At 45.3% G+C, this 14,604-nt stretch overlaps 4 protein-coding genes across 9 annotated transcripts; 2 read left to right on the top strand and 2 right to left on the bottom strand.

Moving 5' to 3' along the window:
• Nucleotides 1–6: 6 nt before the first annotated feature.
• LOC125546081 lies at nucleotides 7–2,488 on the bottom strand. Of its 3 annotated transcripts, none has more exons than XM_048710216.1 (7): nucleotides 2,318–2,488; nucleotides 1,988–2,023; nucleotides 1,702–1,899; nucleotides 1,408–1,452; nucleotides 1,264–1,271; nucleotides 1,065–1,135; nucleotides 7–680 (listed from the first exon to the last, which is right to left on the bottom strand). In XM_048710216.1, exons 3-7 carry the CDS (start codon nucleotides 1,830–1,832, stop codon nucleotides 492–494), a joined length of 444 nt encoding a protein of 147 aa, XP_048566173.1. In that variant the 5' UTR covers nucleotides 1,833–1,899; nucleotides 1,988–2,023; nucleotides 2,318–2,488; the 3' UTR covers nucleotides 7–491. The 3 variants fall into 3 exon arrangements, with proteins under 3 accessions (XP_048566173.1, XP_048566175.1, XP_048566174.1); XM_048710218.1 differs by having other exon boundaries at nucleotides 1,065–1,124; XM_048710217.1 differs by lacking the exons at nucleotides 1,988–2,023; nucleotides 2,318–2,488 and having other exon boundaries at nucleotides 1,702–1,965.
• A 709-nt stretch (nucleotides 2,489–3,197) lies between these two features.
• On the top strand, nucleotides 3,198–4,133 carry LOC125549312 (NAC domain-containing protein 67-like). Its single transcript, XM_048712754.1, has one exon. It carries the CDS (start codon nucleotides 3,320–3,322, stop codon nucleotides 3,893–3,895), a length of 576 nt encoding a protein of 191 aa, XP_048568711.1. The 5' UTR covers nucleotides 3,198–3,319; the 3' UTR covers nucleotides 3,896–4,133.
• Nucleotides 4,134–6,230: 2,097 nt separating this feature from the next.
• On the top strand, nucleotides 6,231–7,342 carry LOC125549311 (NAC domain-containing protein 18-like). The gene has a single exon (XM_048712752.1). It carries the CDS (start codon nucleotides 6,499–6,501, stop codon nucleotides 7,066–7,068), a length of 570 nt encoding a protein of 189 aa, XP_048568709.1. The 5' UTR covers nucleotides 6,231–6,498; the 3' UTR covers nucleotides 7,069–7,342.
• A 2,318-nt stretch (nucleotides 7,343–9,660) lies between these two features.
• LOC125546077 (G-type lectin S-receptor-like serine/threonine-protein kinase B120) lies at nucleotides 9,661–14,586 on the bottom strand. 4 transcript variants are annotated; one of them, XM_048710209.1, is made up of 10 exons: nucleotides 14,506–14,586; nucleotides 14,363–14,423; nucleotides 14,063–14,167; nucleotides 12,402–13,169; nucleotides 11,849–11,953; nucleotides 11,580–11,761; nucleotides 11,240–11,450; nucleotides 10,923–11,160; nucleotides 10,676–10,826; nucleotides 9,661–10,593 (listed from the first exon to the last, which is right to left on the bottom strand). In XM_048710209.1, exons 4-10 carry the CDS (start codon nucleotides 12,484–12,486, stop codon nucleotides 10,294–10,296), a joined length of 1,272 nt encoding a protein of 423 aa, XP_048566166.1. In that variant the 5' UTR covers nucleotides 12,487–13,169; nucleotides 14,063–14,167; nucleotides 14,363–14,423; nucleotides 14,506–14,586; the 3' UTR covers nucleotides 9,661–10,293. The 4 variants fall into 4 exon arrangements, with proteins under 4 accessions (XP_048566166.1, XP_048566167.1, XP_048566164.1 ...); XM_048710210.1 differs by having other exon boundaries at nucleotides 12,402–13,015; XM_048710207.1 differs by lacking the exon at nucleotides 14,506–14,586 and having other exon boundaries at nucleotides 14,277–14,414.
• Nucleotides 14,587–14,604: the final 18 nt, after the last annotated feature.

Raw genomic sequence — 14,604 nt, 5'->3', positions numbered from 1 at the left:
GCAAAGATGATACCCTCAAACTTTCTATAGATTAAAATCTGCAAATATTCCTTCAAGTCAAAGAAACTGTTATATTAAATTTTCTCATGGAGAGCTCACCACATTTTCTTCCATACTTGCTTTGAAAAGGCGTTTAATATGCAATCTGCATTAGACTAAATAATTTTCTATGTTGAGCTTCCAAATCATCTCCTAAATTTAAAGCCTAGACAATCTGTGAGATACTAAATGACTGAACTTCCCTGAACCTTGTACTCATACTACAGTAAAAAAAATTGCCCACATGATAAATTCTGACATTCGCTGGTGTGGAAAGGATAACAAAAGCTACTGCTACATACCTTGACATACGCCAGCAACAACATCCAAACACAAACAACGGGCACCTTCAGCGAGCAGAGCGTGCAGCGTCTGGTCAGGGGATGTGAAGAAGCTTCACCACCATACAACGTTGTCGATGTACACGAACCAAGCCTCATAGGTTGTTTGCTCTAGTTCCATCTCTTTTGTAAATCTGAAATTGAGTTGAATTGTTGCTCTTGGTCAATGAGAGGCAAGATCCATGGAGGGAGATTGGATATGTGGGTTAGAACTTGGTCTTGAACATGGTGTCGGGACGCTGTGGACACGGGGCGCAGCTGGTAGAAAGTCAAGGAGGAATCATCTGCTGAGTCCTTGTCCTACAGACCAATGATTATTAGTAAAGATTATTTCAACAACTCATTTTCTAGTGTTAGATATATACCACAGTAAGAAAAAAAATATGCATAGATGTGGAATAATATCAATCTAAAAATTTAGTTAATTTGTAAACTATTTATATTTACAGCATGATGGGGTCGAAGTTCACGAGGTTGCTCGCCTAAAAGGCAAGCGGTATGGACAAGCGTGGATTTCTCGCCTAGGTGTCCTTTAGGAGCTCGGTGGCTGGAGGATCTCCATTAATCAATTGTCTCTAAGCGCAACCGGGTTCGCCTCCCGGTCATGGTCATATGCAGATCGAGATTGATCTCAAAACTCCTCAGTCATCACCATAAGTCGCAACAGAAAGAACATCACCGTACTTGAGGGTGCTGGGTCCTCGGTCTGCTTGGCCATGGGCGATGCCGACGGTGGGCTCCTTCCTGCCACAGCCCTCAGTGCGGTGGAAATAGGGTGATTGTGACAACATTTAATAGGTATTTAAAATAGAGAAGCATTTGAGAATAGCTAAAAAAAGTAACAATTACTATGTTAATAGATTTTTATGCTGGTGATATATACCTGAAGTCCTGAACCAACCCATGATATTGGTTGATGTCAAAAAAAACATGATACTGTTAGTCTGCATATTTGTTTCATCCCAAAAAGAAAGTTCGGATGCTTGTTTTTGTGATGACTTTGACATCTCCACAATGATGGATTTACCTTTTATGTGGCCAAAGCACTGTCAGAGTATGCATCATCTTATAACCGCACAAAAAGTATTGCGTATGTTAGAAGTTTGAATTAGGATTCAATCAAAGAACCTAGTAATAGCTTAACATAAATTAGGATAAAATTGCAATAATAATGGCCATCAATAGTTGCAACAGGAAGAAGAGGCAGATGGACAGCATGCAGGTTTACCAATAACAATGTTCACCAATAATTATTATCACCAACCATAGCTGTTTTCTGTTTGTAATAGGAATGTTTAGGAAATTATAAGCACAAACTCACCTTCTAACACACATGAGCACACCTGCACATATGGTGCTTCCTTCTGGCCATTTTCTGGGTGGCTTCTTCTCATCCTCGAGGCACCAAGAATCATGCAGGATAGCGGCAAAAATCACAATCACAGGCAGCATCGCCACAAGCACACATAAAAGCGGTCAGCGGCACATCACACGCGTGCGCGTGCACACACACATGCACCTTCGTCAGCAAGCACAAGCAGACACTGTAAGAGAGAGAGATGGAGAGAAAGTGGTGTGTGTATCTCAGAGAGAGATGGGGATAGTACCAAATCCGAAGCGACGTGCAGCCAATCAGCCAAAATTTGAGTGAAATGCATCCTAGGTCCTTGAACTATTTTGATGGTGTAATGTAGGTCCTCAAACTATGAAAAGTGTTAACCAGGTCCTTAAAAATTCTTGAAGTGTAATAAGTGTGTATATATGTGACACCTCTAAAATAGTTGAAGGACCTACGTGATACCTTTGAAATAGTTTGAGAATCAGGATAACACACATGTTGCACTTTGAGGACCTGGATAACGGTTTTCATAGTTTGAGGACCTATGTGACACCTCTGAACTAGTTCAAGGACCTATGATGCACTTCACTCCCAAAATTTCATCGACGACGGCTCACGCCAGCCCGACCAAGCCCTGGACGCGGCATGCCCAGCCGCTCGGTCCCCAGCCCGCACTGTCGCGGACGCCTCCTACACCGGCGGCATCCTCGAGGGGTCCCCAAGCCGATGTGTGATCCGGCGTGGTGGGAGGGGCTGGCCCCGAGGAGCAGCGAGCAGGCGTGTCCATTGGTCTGGAGCCTGGCCAGCGCCAGCGGCTCAGGGGATCGGTGTCGGATCCTGGACATGGTCGGCGGCGGTTCATCAATGGGATCGGCGGCGTCTCCGGAAGAAGATCGATGGCTCCCGTCGAGGTAGCGCATGGACCGGTGGCGGCTTGATGTGCGAGGGCGGCAGCGAAGGGAGATCGGAGACGGGGAGGCGGCGAACGACTCGTGCGTGCGAGTGCTTCGAGGGTAGAGGAATCGCTCGTACGTGCGAGGGACTGGTTAATTTTTGTAGGGTTTTTTCCTTAGATTTTTTCACGCCGTTTTTTTCAGGATCGACCGGAGGTTTGCACCTTATGGGTGCGCGGGTTCCGGAGGGATCGTTGGGACGTGGGAGGTGAGAGGGAGGATGGAAATGAACCGGCTTTGATGGAACAAAAATTAACCGGCGGAGACTACTAAGTACCAACTGCTTCATTAGAAGTAGAGATACTATGTGTGATCTCCATTTACTTACACGACGTAAATTGATCCTAGATAAAAAAAGATTTGCGCCAAATTTAGAGCCTTGCCATTTATTTACTTGTTTGAGAAGAATTTAGAGCCTTGCCTTTTTTGTTTGAGGCCATTTGGAGCCTTGGCAGATCCCGCGTTAGAAAGATCCGGCGTTAGTGCCGCGCCTTCACAGCTGCCCCGATTGGGCCCGATCTCGGTGGGCCACTCCGTGTTGGGTCGAGTAGGGAAATGTAACGAGGTAGTACTACCAGCGGTGCGGTGGTTGGAAAGAAACGCAGCCTTGAATTCATCGGAGGGAGGGGAGACCTCACCGGAAGGAAATGGAGGAGGAGACAAATCTGGGCGGCGCCGGCGGAGTGGAGATGAAGGAGGAGGTGGGGGAGGAGGGGATGGAGTCGTTCGAGCCGACGGAGGACGAGCTGGTGCTGCACTTCCTGCGGCCGCGGCTGCGCGGGTTCGCGCCGCGCGTGGCGGGCGCGGTGGTGGAGGCGGACCCGTGCGCGGCGCCGCCGTGGGAGCTGCTGGAGCGGCACGGCCTGCTGGGGCGCGGCCACGGCTACTTCTTCGCGGCGCGGCGGCGCGGGAAGGTGCGGCGCACCCCGGAGGGCGGCGGCGGCGCGTGGATGCACAGCGGCAACAAGGAGGACCGCCGGTCCGTGACGGAGCTGGGCGTGGTCGCGCGCTGGTGCATGACGCGGTACTGCTTCTACCTCCGCGGCGGCGACGGGGCGCAGCAGGGGCGGCGGAGCACCGGGTGGGTCATGTCCGAGTACGAGATCACGGACCCGCGGTGCTACCGCCGCGCCGACGACGGCGAGGAGGACCAGTACTGGGTGCTCTGCCACGTCCGCCGCAGCATCAGGGAGAACGTCAAGCCGCACTCCCGGAGGCGGTAGGGGGTCAGTACTCAGCAGGCTGCCGCGCCGGCCGGCGCAAGTCCGTGTCCGTTCGTCCTCGTCGTTCGTCGCTAACTCGCCATGTGTGATCTGATCTGCCATGTCCGTCCGTCGGTGCGCGGCACACTGTCTGTAATAAAGCAGAATTTGGTCCCTTCGATTTTGCTGCTCTGCCGTTTGTAAGTCTAAAAATAAGTCAAATTTGTTTCCTCAAAAATGTCAACTCAAGTTATTTCTCCGTCAACAACAACATAAGGTTGACTTGTTGATATAAACATAAGGTTGGCTTCTTGATATATATGTATGCAAATTGTTATGTTCCAGACTTTACAGAGTGGAAGCCCAGATGAAAATACAGATACAACAAGACTTTCTGGGAGGCATGATTACCATGCCTCCGACCGGTCAACCTCAGAGGCATTCAGCAAAGACCATCACAAGGAAAGACGATCCTATGAATGCCATCAACAAGAGTGACAGGATAAAGCATATATATATATCAGAGGCAACCATTGCTTCACACGGTTCAGGATCACAAACCTTGGCAAAGAAGCGATGGTGAGCATTCAGGAACATATCACGATGATCACGGGCCACAGCGAGGCGGTCGCGACGGACGAGGGCCCCGCCGACGAGGACAGCCGCGGCATTCGATGACAATGAGCATATTGAAGATGGAATGGCGCCTGATATTGAATTGTTATAAAGAATAAGCTCCTACAATAAAGGGGCTCCAAAATCTGACGGCAATGTCCCGGAGAAAGAATTTCCTGATAAGTCCATGTATTCGGCATTTCTTGGAAATTTTGGCACCATACCTATCAATCTATTATTGGACAGTACCATTTTTTGTGTAGTCATAAATTCCAAGGTTGCTGGAAGTGTGCCGGTTATCTCATTATCTGACAAATCTATGAAGTTTGTCCTTGAAAATGCAACCCAAAACCAAGCTGGGATTGCAGTTATGCTTGCATTTGATATATGTAGCAGCCGAAGGCTTGTCTGTGATCTAAGCCATGGCGGGAATGCCGGTCCTAGCTGCAAAGATGTTAAGAAAATTGCTTGTAGCCTGAATGGAGGAATCCAATTCTGACTGACCTTTATCTGAAGGTTTGTGTTGTGCAACCCCAAGAACTTCAAATGTTTGAGGCCTTTTAGATGATATTCAGTAACTATACCATTTAGTCTGTTTCCACCTAGCGATAGGGGTTTGGCCTGGTGGTCGGGGTGGCGAAGCGGCGGCGAAGGCAAGAGAGAAAGAAGAAAGGATAAAAAATGAGGGAGGATGGAGTCACGAGGTCCGGAAAGGGTTTTGGGTGGGCCTAGCGTGTCAGACTCCTATGTTTCGCGTGTTCGGACTCCCACATAGCTTCCTCATTTTTGTCTCCGTTTTGCGGAAGAAATCGCATCCGGACCACCCCGCGGACCGATACTTTTTCGCGTTGGATGGCTCCCGCGGTCCGGATGGATGTGGTTTGCGGGTCCGCCTAAAAGATGCCCTAAGTACACATTATCGCTTTTGTTCTTTTATTTTCAATAATATCTTATTTTTCTCGACCAAGATCGACTAGATAAACCTGGTGGGTAAATATATTATTGCAAGCACCAACAACCATCCAAATCAACCTCCATCATTGACATCACCCGGACTGTTCCCTCAAGAGATGCTTCCAGGAAGGAAATGACATGTGAGTGCTCATATTTTTATTTAGTGATGGGAGCACTTATGTGTGTTCGTTGTCTTACCATTATACATCTCTTTTGCAGGAATTTAACATTCTATTTTAGTTTTTTTAACACAATACAGACGCATGTGTTTATATATACATGCATACATTCATCCATATAAACACGCATGCACACCCTAACCCTATGAGCACTTTCGACAGACTGAGCCAACATATTATCTAAGATTAACGAAGTCTTCAAGGACGCCTCATAGTCGACGGGAGCGTCTCTTTCCAATGAACTAGCTCAAATATTTCTTTCCTCTAGGGATTGTTGCAGATGTGTAAGCTTGCAAGGGAAACATGATGGGTGCCAAGGGAGTTTCGTAATCATCACTTACAATTGATAGGAGTCTTACTTAACTCGACACCACCTTGGTCTAGATCATCAATTGTACCAAAATTTGGGAACAATGTGATTGTTTTAGTGGTGCTTACACCCTGATCTGCATCTGCGTTGCAGAAGAACTTCATCATATTGGGGGGCCTTGACATTTCATTCCCCCGATATGCCGGATATTACCGACATGCACGTCATATCGCACTACTTAATTGGTGATCCTGTTATCACAATTACAAAATTGATGTGTATCTCTCCATCCTTAGTTAGTGATCTCCATTTACATATGGCCGGCGTTAGTTTTCTTTTTTGGGACAAAAAAAGATCCGGCGTTCGTGCTGTGGCTTTACAGCTGGGCCCGATTGGGCCCAATCGAGCAGACCATTTTGGCGGGCTACTCCGTGTTGGGCTGAATAGTGAAAGGTAGTCTCGGTGGGTGTCCTCTTTTTTTTAGCCATCACTGTCCTCCCGGTCCCTCTCGCCGCATCTTCTTGTCTGGTCTGGTGGTTGCCGAGTGCATTGACTTCGTCGGGGAAATGGAGGAGCAGGAGATAAATCTGGCCGTCGCCGGCGTAGGGGAGGTGAAGGAGGGGCTGGAGGAGTCGTTCGAGCCGACGGAGGACGAGCTGGTGCTGCACTTCCTGCGGCCGCAGCTGCGCGGGTTCGCGCCGCGCGTGGCGGGCGCGGTGGTGGAGGCGGACCCGTGCGCGGCGACCCCCTGGGAGCTGCTGGCGCGGCACGGCCTGCTGCGGCGCGGGCACGGCTACTTCTTCGCGGCGCGGCGGCGGCGCGGGAAGCGCGCCCAGGCGCGGCGCACCCCGGAGGGCGGCGGCGGCGCGTGGATGCACAGCGGCAACAGGGAGGACCGCCGGTCCGTGACGGAGCTGGGCGTGGTGGCGCGCTGGTCCATGACGCGCTACTGCTTCTACGCCCGCGACTGGGCGCAGGGGCGGCGGAGCACCGGGTGGGTCATGTCCGAGTACGAGATCACGGACCCGCGGTGCTACCGGCGCGCCGACGACGGCGAGGAGGACCACTACTGGGTGCTCTGCCACGTCCGCCGGAGCGTCAGGAAGAACCTCAAGCCGCGCTCCCGGAGGCCGTAGCCCGTAGGGGATCAGTACTCAGCAGGCTGCCTCGCCTCGGCTCGGTCGCCGGCCGGCCGGCGCAAGGCGGGGAGAGTCCCCATAGGATTTCGTGTTGCGTTTCTTGTGCTCGTCGCCCGGCATGTCCGTCCGTCGGTGCGCGTGGGCCATTGGCAGCGTTGAGAGAAGAAAGGAAATAAATGCGCGCTGTAATAAAGCAGTTGGGTTGGTATGGTTCCGCGTGCGCCATGAGCGGTGCACATGTTTTTCTTTAATTCCATAGCACTCAAAATAATAGCACTTCGACTCTTACAATCTAATAACTATGTTGCTCATGAGTTGCTCGATGTCAAATTTATTGATGCATCGGGATATATAAACTCATTGAACGTTCCCGAATTCTTATTTGGAAGTTGGATATGATCGTCTATGTTCTCAAATTCCTGACCTTCGACGTCACCTTAACCCTCATCCTCCATGATTATGTTGTTCATAACCACACAACATGTCATCACCTCCCATAAGGTTTCCGGATCCCGTATTTCTGTAGGCTCTCGAACAACTTGAAAACAGGCTTGGAGCACTGCAAATGTCCTCTCCATATCCTTACTAACTCATTGTCTTTGGGCAAAACGAGCTCTTTTTTGACTAACTAGCTAAGAGATGATCTTCGCAAAGGAGGATACACAGATGTTGTCGACCAGATAGTAGCGCATGTTATAGTCATGTCCAATGGCAATATCCATTGGCAGTATAGTTGCATGGATATTTCAAAATCCATGTCCCAATCCATAACTTCAAACAAGGGACAAAATTTGTCAAAATTTTAGCACAAACATTTCATCAAACACTTGCCGGGTGTGGTGAACTCACGGACGACATCCGCAGGGGCATGGACTTGCGCGGTGGACGGACGAGAGCTGGAACGGCGGCGTAGGTACATTTTTGGAACAATGTCTTTGAATAAATATTGATCATTTCCAAATACACGTTGAATGTGTTTCGAGTGGTATGAAATACTTTGTTTTTCATTTACTGCCTCTGTCCCAAAATTCTTGTCTTAGATTTGTCTAGATACGGATGTATATAGATAAAAGTTTTAAATAATACGGATGTATACAGACAAGAATTTTGGGACAGAGGGATTATTTTTAAATGTTGCAAGCATTTTGTGAAACACGTGAACATTTTTTGTTGACTGTACAAAACTTTGTTTTAAACTACGTGCACATATTTTACATTGTATAAACATTTTTATTGTCACAAAAAAATTGACAAAAATATTTATTGCATAAACATTTTTTTGAATGGCACAATACACTTTTTTACAAATTTTGTGAACATTTTTATATTCTATTAACACTTTTAAAAGTCATGAACTTTTGGTGATACGCACAAACATCTTTTAAAGGTCATGAACATTTGTTTATGGTAACAACAATTTTTTAAAGTTGCGCCAACACTTTATTTACGCTGCATGAACGTTTTTTAAATGAATAATTATTATTTAAAAAAGATTCCTTTTCAGAAATATAAATAAAAGTTTGTGATAGGGCGCCAGCTATACCTGGCCATGGGCAGCCCGACCCGACCCGACCCGAAAAAGCCCAACCCGGCCCGGCCCGACCTTGTCCATGGGCCGGGCTCGGGCCTAGGTTTTGAGCCCGAAGCCCGGGCCGGGCCGGGCCCAGGCCCGTCAATTTTGTCATTTAAGGAAGAGGCCCGGCCCGTGGCCCGAGGCCCGACGGGCTTTTAGTGTGATGGGCCGGGCTCGGGCCCGATTTTTAGGCCCGACGGCCGGGCCGGGCTCAGGCCTGGGTTTTTTGCGTCGGGCTTTGGTTGGCCCGGCCCGAAGCCCGGCCCGGCCCGAGGAATGGCCAGGTATAGCGTCAGCGCTCCTCCCATGCTAGGCCGGTCTATTTTGGGCATCCTTGATGCGAGATGTGCTTGTGCCTTGCTGCGGGTGAGACAAAGCCGCTCCCATAGATTATTAAAACACGATGAGTATTTCTTAAATTCATGATGAAATTTTCCTAAAAACACGATGAATATTTTTAAAGTATAATGAATTTTTTAAACATGATATTTTTTTAAATACATTATAAAGTGTTTAAAAAACATGATACAAAATTTAGAATAAAAATGAATATTTTTTAATACATTATGAGGAATTTTGATGCGCGGTACTCTCACCGTCCCATAATATAAGACATTTTTATAAGCTATGTTAGTTTGAGAAAACGTCTTATATTATGGGACAGAGGGAGTATTTTTTTTTTCTATACACGATGATCTTTTTCTGAAAACATATAACTTTTTTAAAGACAAGATGAACATTTTTAATACATGATGAGCATTTTCAAATACACAATGATTACTTTTGGATAAAGTATACAACAGACATTTTCAAAACAGGATGATTATTTTATAGACACAACAATTTTTTTAAAAACATGATATGTTTTCTTTTCTGGATTGGCTGAAAAGCCAACATGCAACGTTCGGCTAACTGAATTTCCTAACAAGACTTCCTGGAGCCATGAGTAGCATGCCGCAAAACTGAAGATCAATATTTGTAAGAGAAGACTCCGGGGCGTGTGATTCCTTTAGCAGTTTTTTTTAGGTAATGGGCGGCGCTTCATTGATTTAATCACAACAAGTTCATTACAAAGCAGAGCTCGGATGAAATCCGGAGCTTCAACATACCAAGCACCTACGACGACATGCTCCGCCGATCGCATGATAGCAGTAGCCGCCCTATTACAGACTCAACTAACATGAATATGGAAACTGAAACAAACTTCAATGCTAACAGCTTGATGTAGTACCAGTAGACGACCGATCAGCTTTTGGAGGCATTCAGCTTAGCCACCAGAGAAGAACAATCAGAAGCTCTGAATACCATCAGCAAGAGAACAGGATAAAGTATATCAAGTGGCCATTGCTTCAGCGGGTTCAGGATGGCAAACCTTCTCCTAGAAGCGATGGTGAGCGTTCAGGAACATACCAGTGATCACGGGGACACAACAGAACAACACCAGCACCAATACATTCAGATTGTAAGAAGACGGCAGCATCAAAGTTGACCATAACCTTGTCCTCCCGGCGGACTTCATCTTTGAACTGAGGGGGTGAAATCACAACTTTTGGAAGCTTTGGCTTTGAAAGAGTGCTGCAAAATCATCTCAATGCAAGCTTGGGAGAACAGGAAACAGTGCATGGGTGGAACTTGAAAACTTTGAGACCCTATCGCCCCTCCAGTACTGTAAGGGCTTCCATATCCACAGAGTCCTCACCGTAGTCTGCTCTCTTTGCTGCCTTATTTCTCTGAGAAAAATACAGTGGCTTATCAGGCCTTGCAAGTGGTGTGCTTCTACTCTCCAAGGTTGATACAACGGTTGACATGAGTGGTCTGGCATCCGGATCATCCTGAACACACAAGAGCCCAACATGGATGCAACACAAAACGTCTTCATTCGAGCAGCCCTCTGGAACTGAAGGATCCACCAAATCCATTGCTAACCCTTCCTTCCATAGACTCCATGCCTGAATAAATCGAATCAAAAAAATTTAAGTCAAGTGGTCAAAAGGAATTGCAGACATTGGCAATGATAAATCGTAATCTTACATATATTATAAGGTTGGGGAACTCCTTGATGTTCTCGGTTGAGCTAATCCTTAGACCACTTACAGTTTCCAAGAGCAACACTCCAAAGCTATAGACATCAGACTTAACAGAAAAGAGGCCTTCCATTGCATATTCTGGAGACATATAACCGCTGGATAAATCATATCATCAGCAAGACTTGTATGTTTCGAGTTGAGTTTAACTATGAATGACTTTAATGAGCAACTACACGCAAGATAGTACTTACTATGTTCCGACAACTCGGTTAGTGTTCGCCTGTTGCTCATCTCCACCAAAGATTCTTGCCATGCCAAAATCAGATATCTTGGGATTCATATCTCCATCTAGCAAAATGTTGCTTGTTTTCAGATCCCTATGAATTATCATCAGTCTTGAATCTTGATGGAGATAGAGTAGCCCCCTAGCCACTCCTTTTATTATATTGAATCGTGTCGGCCAGTGGAGCATTGACTTCTTTTCAGAATCTGCAATGATGTATGGGATTATGATTTCAGATGTGGCATCAACTGATTTTTCACTGATTAATTTGTGATCGGAACATACTCAAAAGGAAGGTGTCAAGGCTTTTGTTTGGTTGATACTCATAAATAAGTAGCTTTTCATCACCCTGCACACAATAACAGACAAGCCTTACAAGGTTCTTGTGTTGCAGTTTAGCAATCACAACTACTTCATTACTGAACTCTATTGCCCCCTGCCCAGAACCTCTACTCAGCCTTTTAACAGCAACTTCTTTGTTGCCACGTAAGAGCCCCTGCATTATAGTAGCAGGAAGAAAATTAAGGTTGCAAAATACTATGGTTCAGTTTTGAATCACAGCAAAAAGTGACAGATTTTTCATATTTCGGTGCAATTAGAAACACACTGTTGTGTTTATGTTTACCTTGTAAACTTTGCCAAAGCCGCCTTCTCCAAGTAAATTGGACATAGAGAAGTTGTTTGTTGCAGCAACTATTTCCTCGAAGCTAATAAATGGAAGTTCATGAGTTTCCTCTCCAAGTCCATCACTAATGCGCAAACCCCCCATTATCAGTCTCTTTGATCTTCCTTCCTTGTCATGTTTGCCTAAGAGAAATATCATCTTTGTTGTCTTAAAAAGGCCACAATATGTGTCTTCCAAACTGCTTCTCAAAAATTAAATGAATGTACTACCTTTAAGCTTGCGGAACCATACAAGGCATGCCAATAGAAGTATCAGCAACACACTTGCTGAAATTGCTGGTATAACTTTTATTACGATGCTCTTTCGCCCTTTGCCTGAAAAGGAACGATGTTATGAGGTTCAATTTATTGTAAATCTTTACTTTAACCTACAGTTCAGTTAATTGCATCAGGAATGTTTTAGATGAGTACTTGGGCTCACTACCTGTACCACCATTTGGGCATATCAAATACGTTGACATATATAGATAGTACAAACACCAAGCAAATGACAACAACATGGGGATAGCGCATATAGTCGAACAATTTGAATACTGAAATTCTGAAAGCATAGGTTTTCAGATTAGCATGTTAGGATTCTAAGAACTAATACCCTCTAGTGACTTTGCTGCGTGTAGTGGTGGAGCCAAAGTGTGAGCAACTCAAAATTTATTAGCAAGTTATAAGGCAGCAAGTTGTCATGCTCTGCTTCTAATGTTACACACAAATTCTTAAACTGAAGCATTCATGAATGTAAACAAGAGCAGTAGAAAGAGGAACGTACTTGACAAGGCAGCAAGGCGGAGATACAGGTTCTCATAGCCGATGGTGCGACCCTTCTCCACATCAATCAGCTCCCCGGTCCACATCAGGCACCTTGTTGCATCCCCATCAATGTTGCTGGTGCTTAGATTAGCATAAGCATATGCTACACATGAGCAATTTTTGCTGCACTCCACTTAGCAGTCATCATAGCTTTTGTTCCACAGGCGTACAAATTTGTCTGGCACCTTCATTGCTGGCAAGGTCAAGAAATTGTCCTCTCCACCACACTGCAGTTCTTCCTTTCTCCGGCAACCATGAGAAAAATTGCCTCTGACCCACTTTGTTTTGTCACTAGGGTCAAATCCATCAAGGCACTTGCATGTGGGAATTGCCTCTGTGTTGTCGCAGTAGCCGTATGCACCACAATATCCATAGATATTGCACTGGTAAGCTGGCGATAAGATTGGGTGGAGAAGATGGAGGAAAATTCAGTGAACTACAAAAACTAACATCGCGGTTGAAATAGGTGAACCGCTGTTCCATTTCCTTCTTTGTCAATAGTTAAGATAGACAGTGAAGCGTGAACGGAGGGCAATATTTCAATACCATGTGGCTCGACTGGTGGAATGGATCCTGATGCATCACTATCTATCAGCCTATCAACTTGAGAGTGGTAAATGCCAGGAAGGTGACTAGGTGATAGTAAGACAAAGAAAGCAGAGACTAGCAAAATGATACTTCTTCCGTTTCGATAAAGAAAGCTCACGCATATTGTTAGATCATCAACCTGACCAACAAAAAATGAGTTACATGTGCATATTGTCAGAGGACATGACTAATGGTCAGACCTCCCACAATGGAAATGAAAGAACACTACTAATTTGCACATTTATCACTACTAATATGAAACATGTTTCAGTTTGTACAGTGTCCAAGATCAGAGGTTATGGATGGCTGCCAGACGACGAATCAGATTGCATGATGCCAAATACTACATGATTCACCTACTACTGAAAACATCATCGGATAAAATCAAGAGAAAGTTACTCAGAACCGTGAAAGAGAAAACTAATTATAGCTCTAATATTCAGGGGAGCAACAGGGTACATATGATCCTAAGGGAACATTGTGCAAACGCACACATCATCATGTGTAATCAACATAATTTGATTTTAATTAATATAGTTATTTGTCGACATCATCTTAATGCCTTTTCTAATCATCTGGCAGCTGGCCGGAATAAAGGCCTATGAATAGTATTCCGCTTTAATCATCTCATCTCTGCTACTTTTGTCCACAGAATCACTATGGAAGCGAAGGTAGATTCAGATGAGCTGATTATGTAAGTATCTCTGGTGATTTTTTTCATTTTAGTTCCTTTTGTGTCGTTGCCTCCAACAAAATATGAGGAACTATAACTTGAGCTCCTTTAGATGAATATTCAAGGCCACTCACTGATAATTCAGTGTCAAAGTTAAAACCTGGACATTTCCTCCTATCATTTCATTAACAAATATCTAACCGGTGTTTTCTTACTGTTTACCTTCCTTTTTCCCACTCATCTAGTTGTCTTATTTTGCATCCTGCTAAATCTTACTCTTTTGTCTTTTCATTATCAGAACTATGCTTTTGGTAGAAAAATCACATTTGACTTCAACTTGGGGTTTCAAGGTGTTGTACCTTCGATAACCATGATGCCCGTTACATGTGGACTCTCTCACTCTTGAGTCTTGACTCTTGCACATGTAAGTCATAAGATACATCTTTATCTTGGCAAAGAAAACCCTGTGGAGAACAAGGCATTAAACGAGCTTTCTCTGCACTCAATAATAATATCCGTATCTTTCTTCATATTTCTGTCCATGTGCATTAATATTGTAATAAGAAGTTGCACCTATACATTGGCTTTGGCCCTGGTAAGTCCCTTGGCAGGGGATAATGTCACTGCTGATATTCTTTCATGTGCAGCTGGAAACTTACCATTGTTGCCAGATATGTTGACCTCTGAAACAAGAATCTAAATTTATGAAACCATGTATACCTGCAAGATGGACGACCCATATTTGTTAATCAAGCATTTACATCATCAAACAAAAACTAAAATGAGTGAGTAGTTGCAGTACCATTCAGAGTTAGGGATCCACACATTACTTCACCCAAGTGCAGTGTGCTATCACTAGGAGCCTTTGTATTAGACCTCATAAGGCAGTTGCAAACGGACC

The sequence above is a fragment of the Triticum urartu genome, chromosome 3 (assembly GCF_003073215.2).
Source record: "Triticum urartu cultivar G1812 chromosome 3, Tu2.1, whole genome shotgun sequence".
Classification (NCBI taxonomy): Eukaryota; Viridiplantae; Streptophyta; class Magnoliopsida; order Poales; family Poaceae; genus Triticum; species Triticum urartu.
This window is presented reverse-complemented; position numbering and strand designations above follow the sequence as displayed.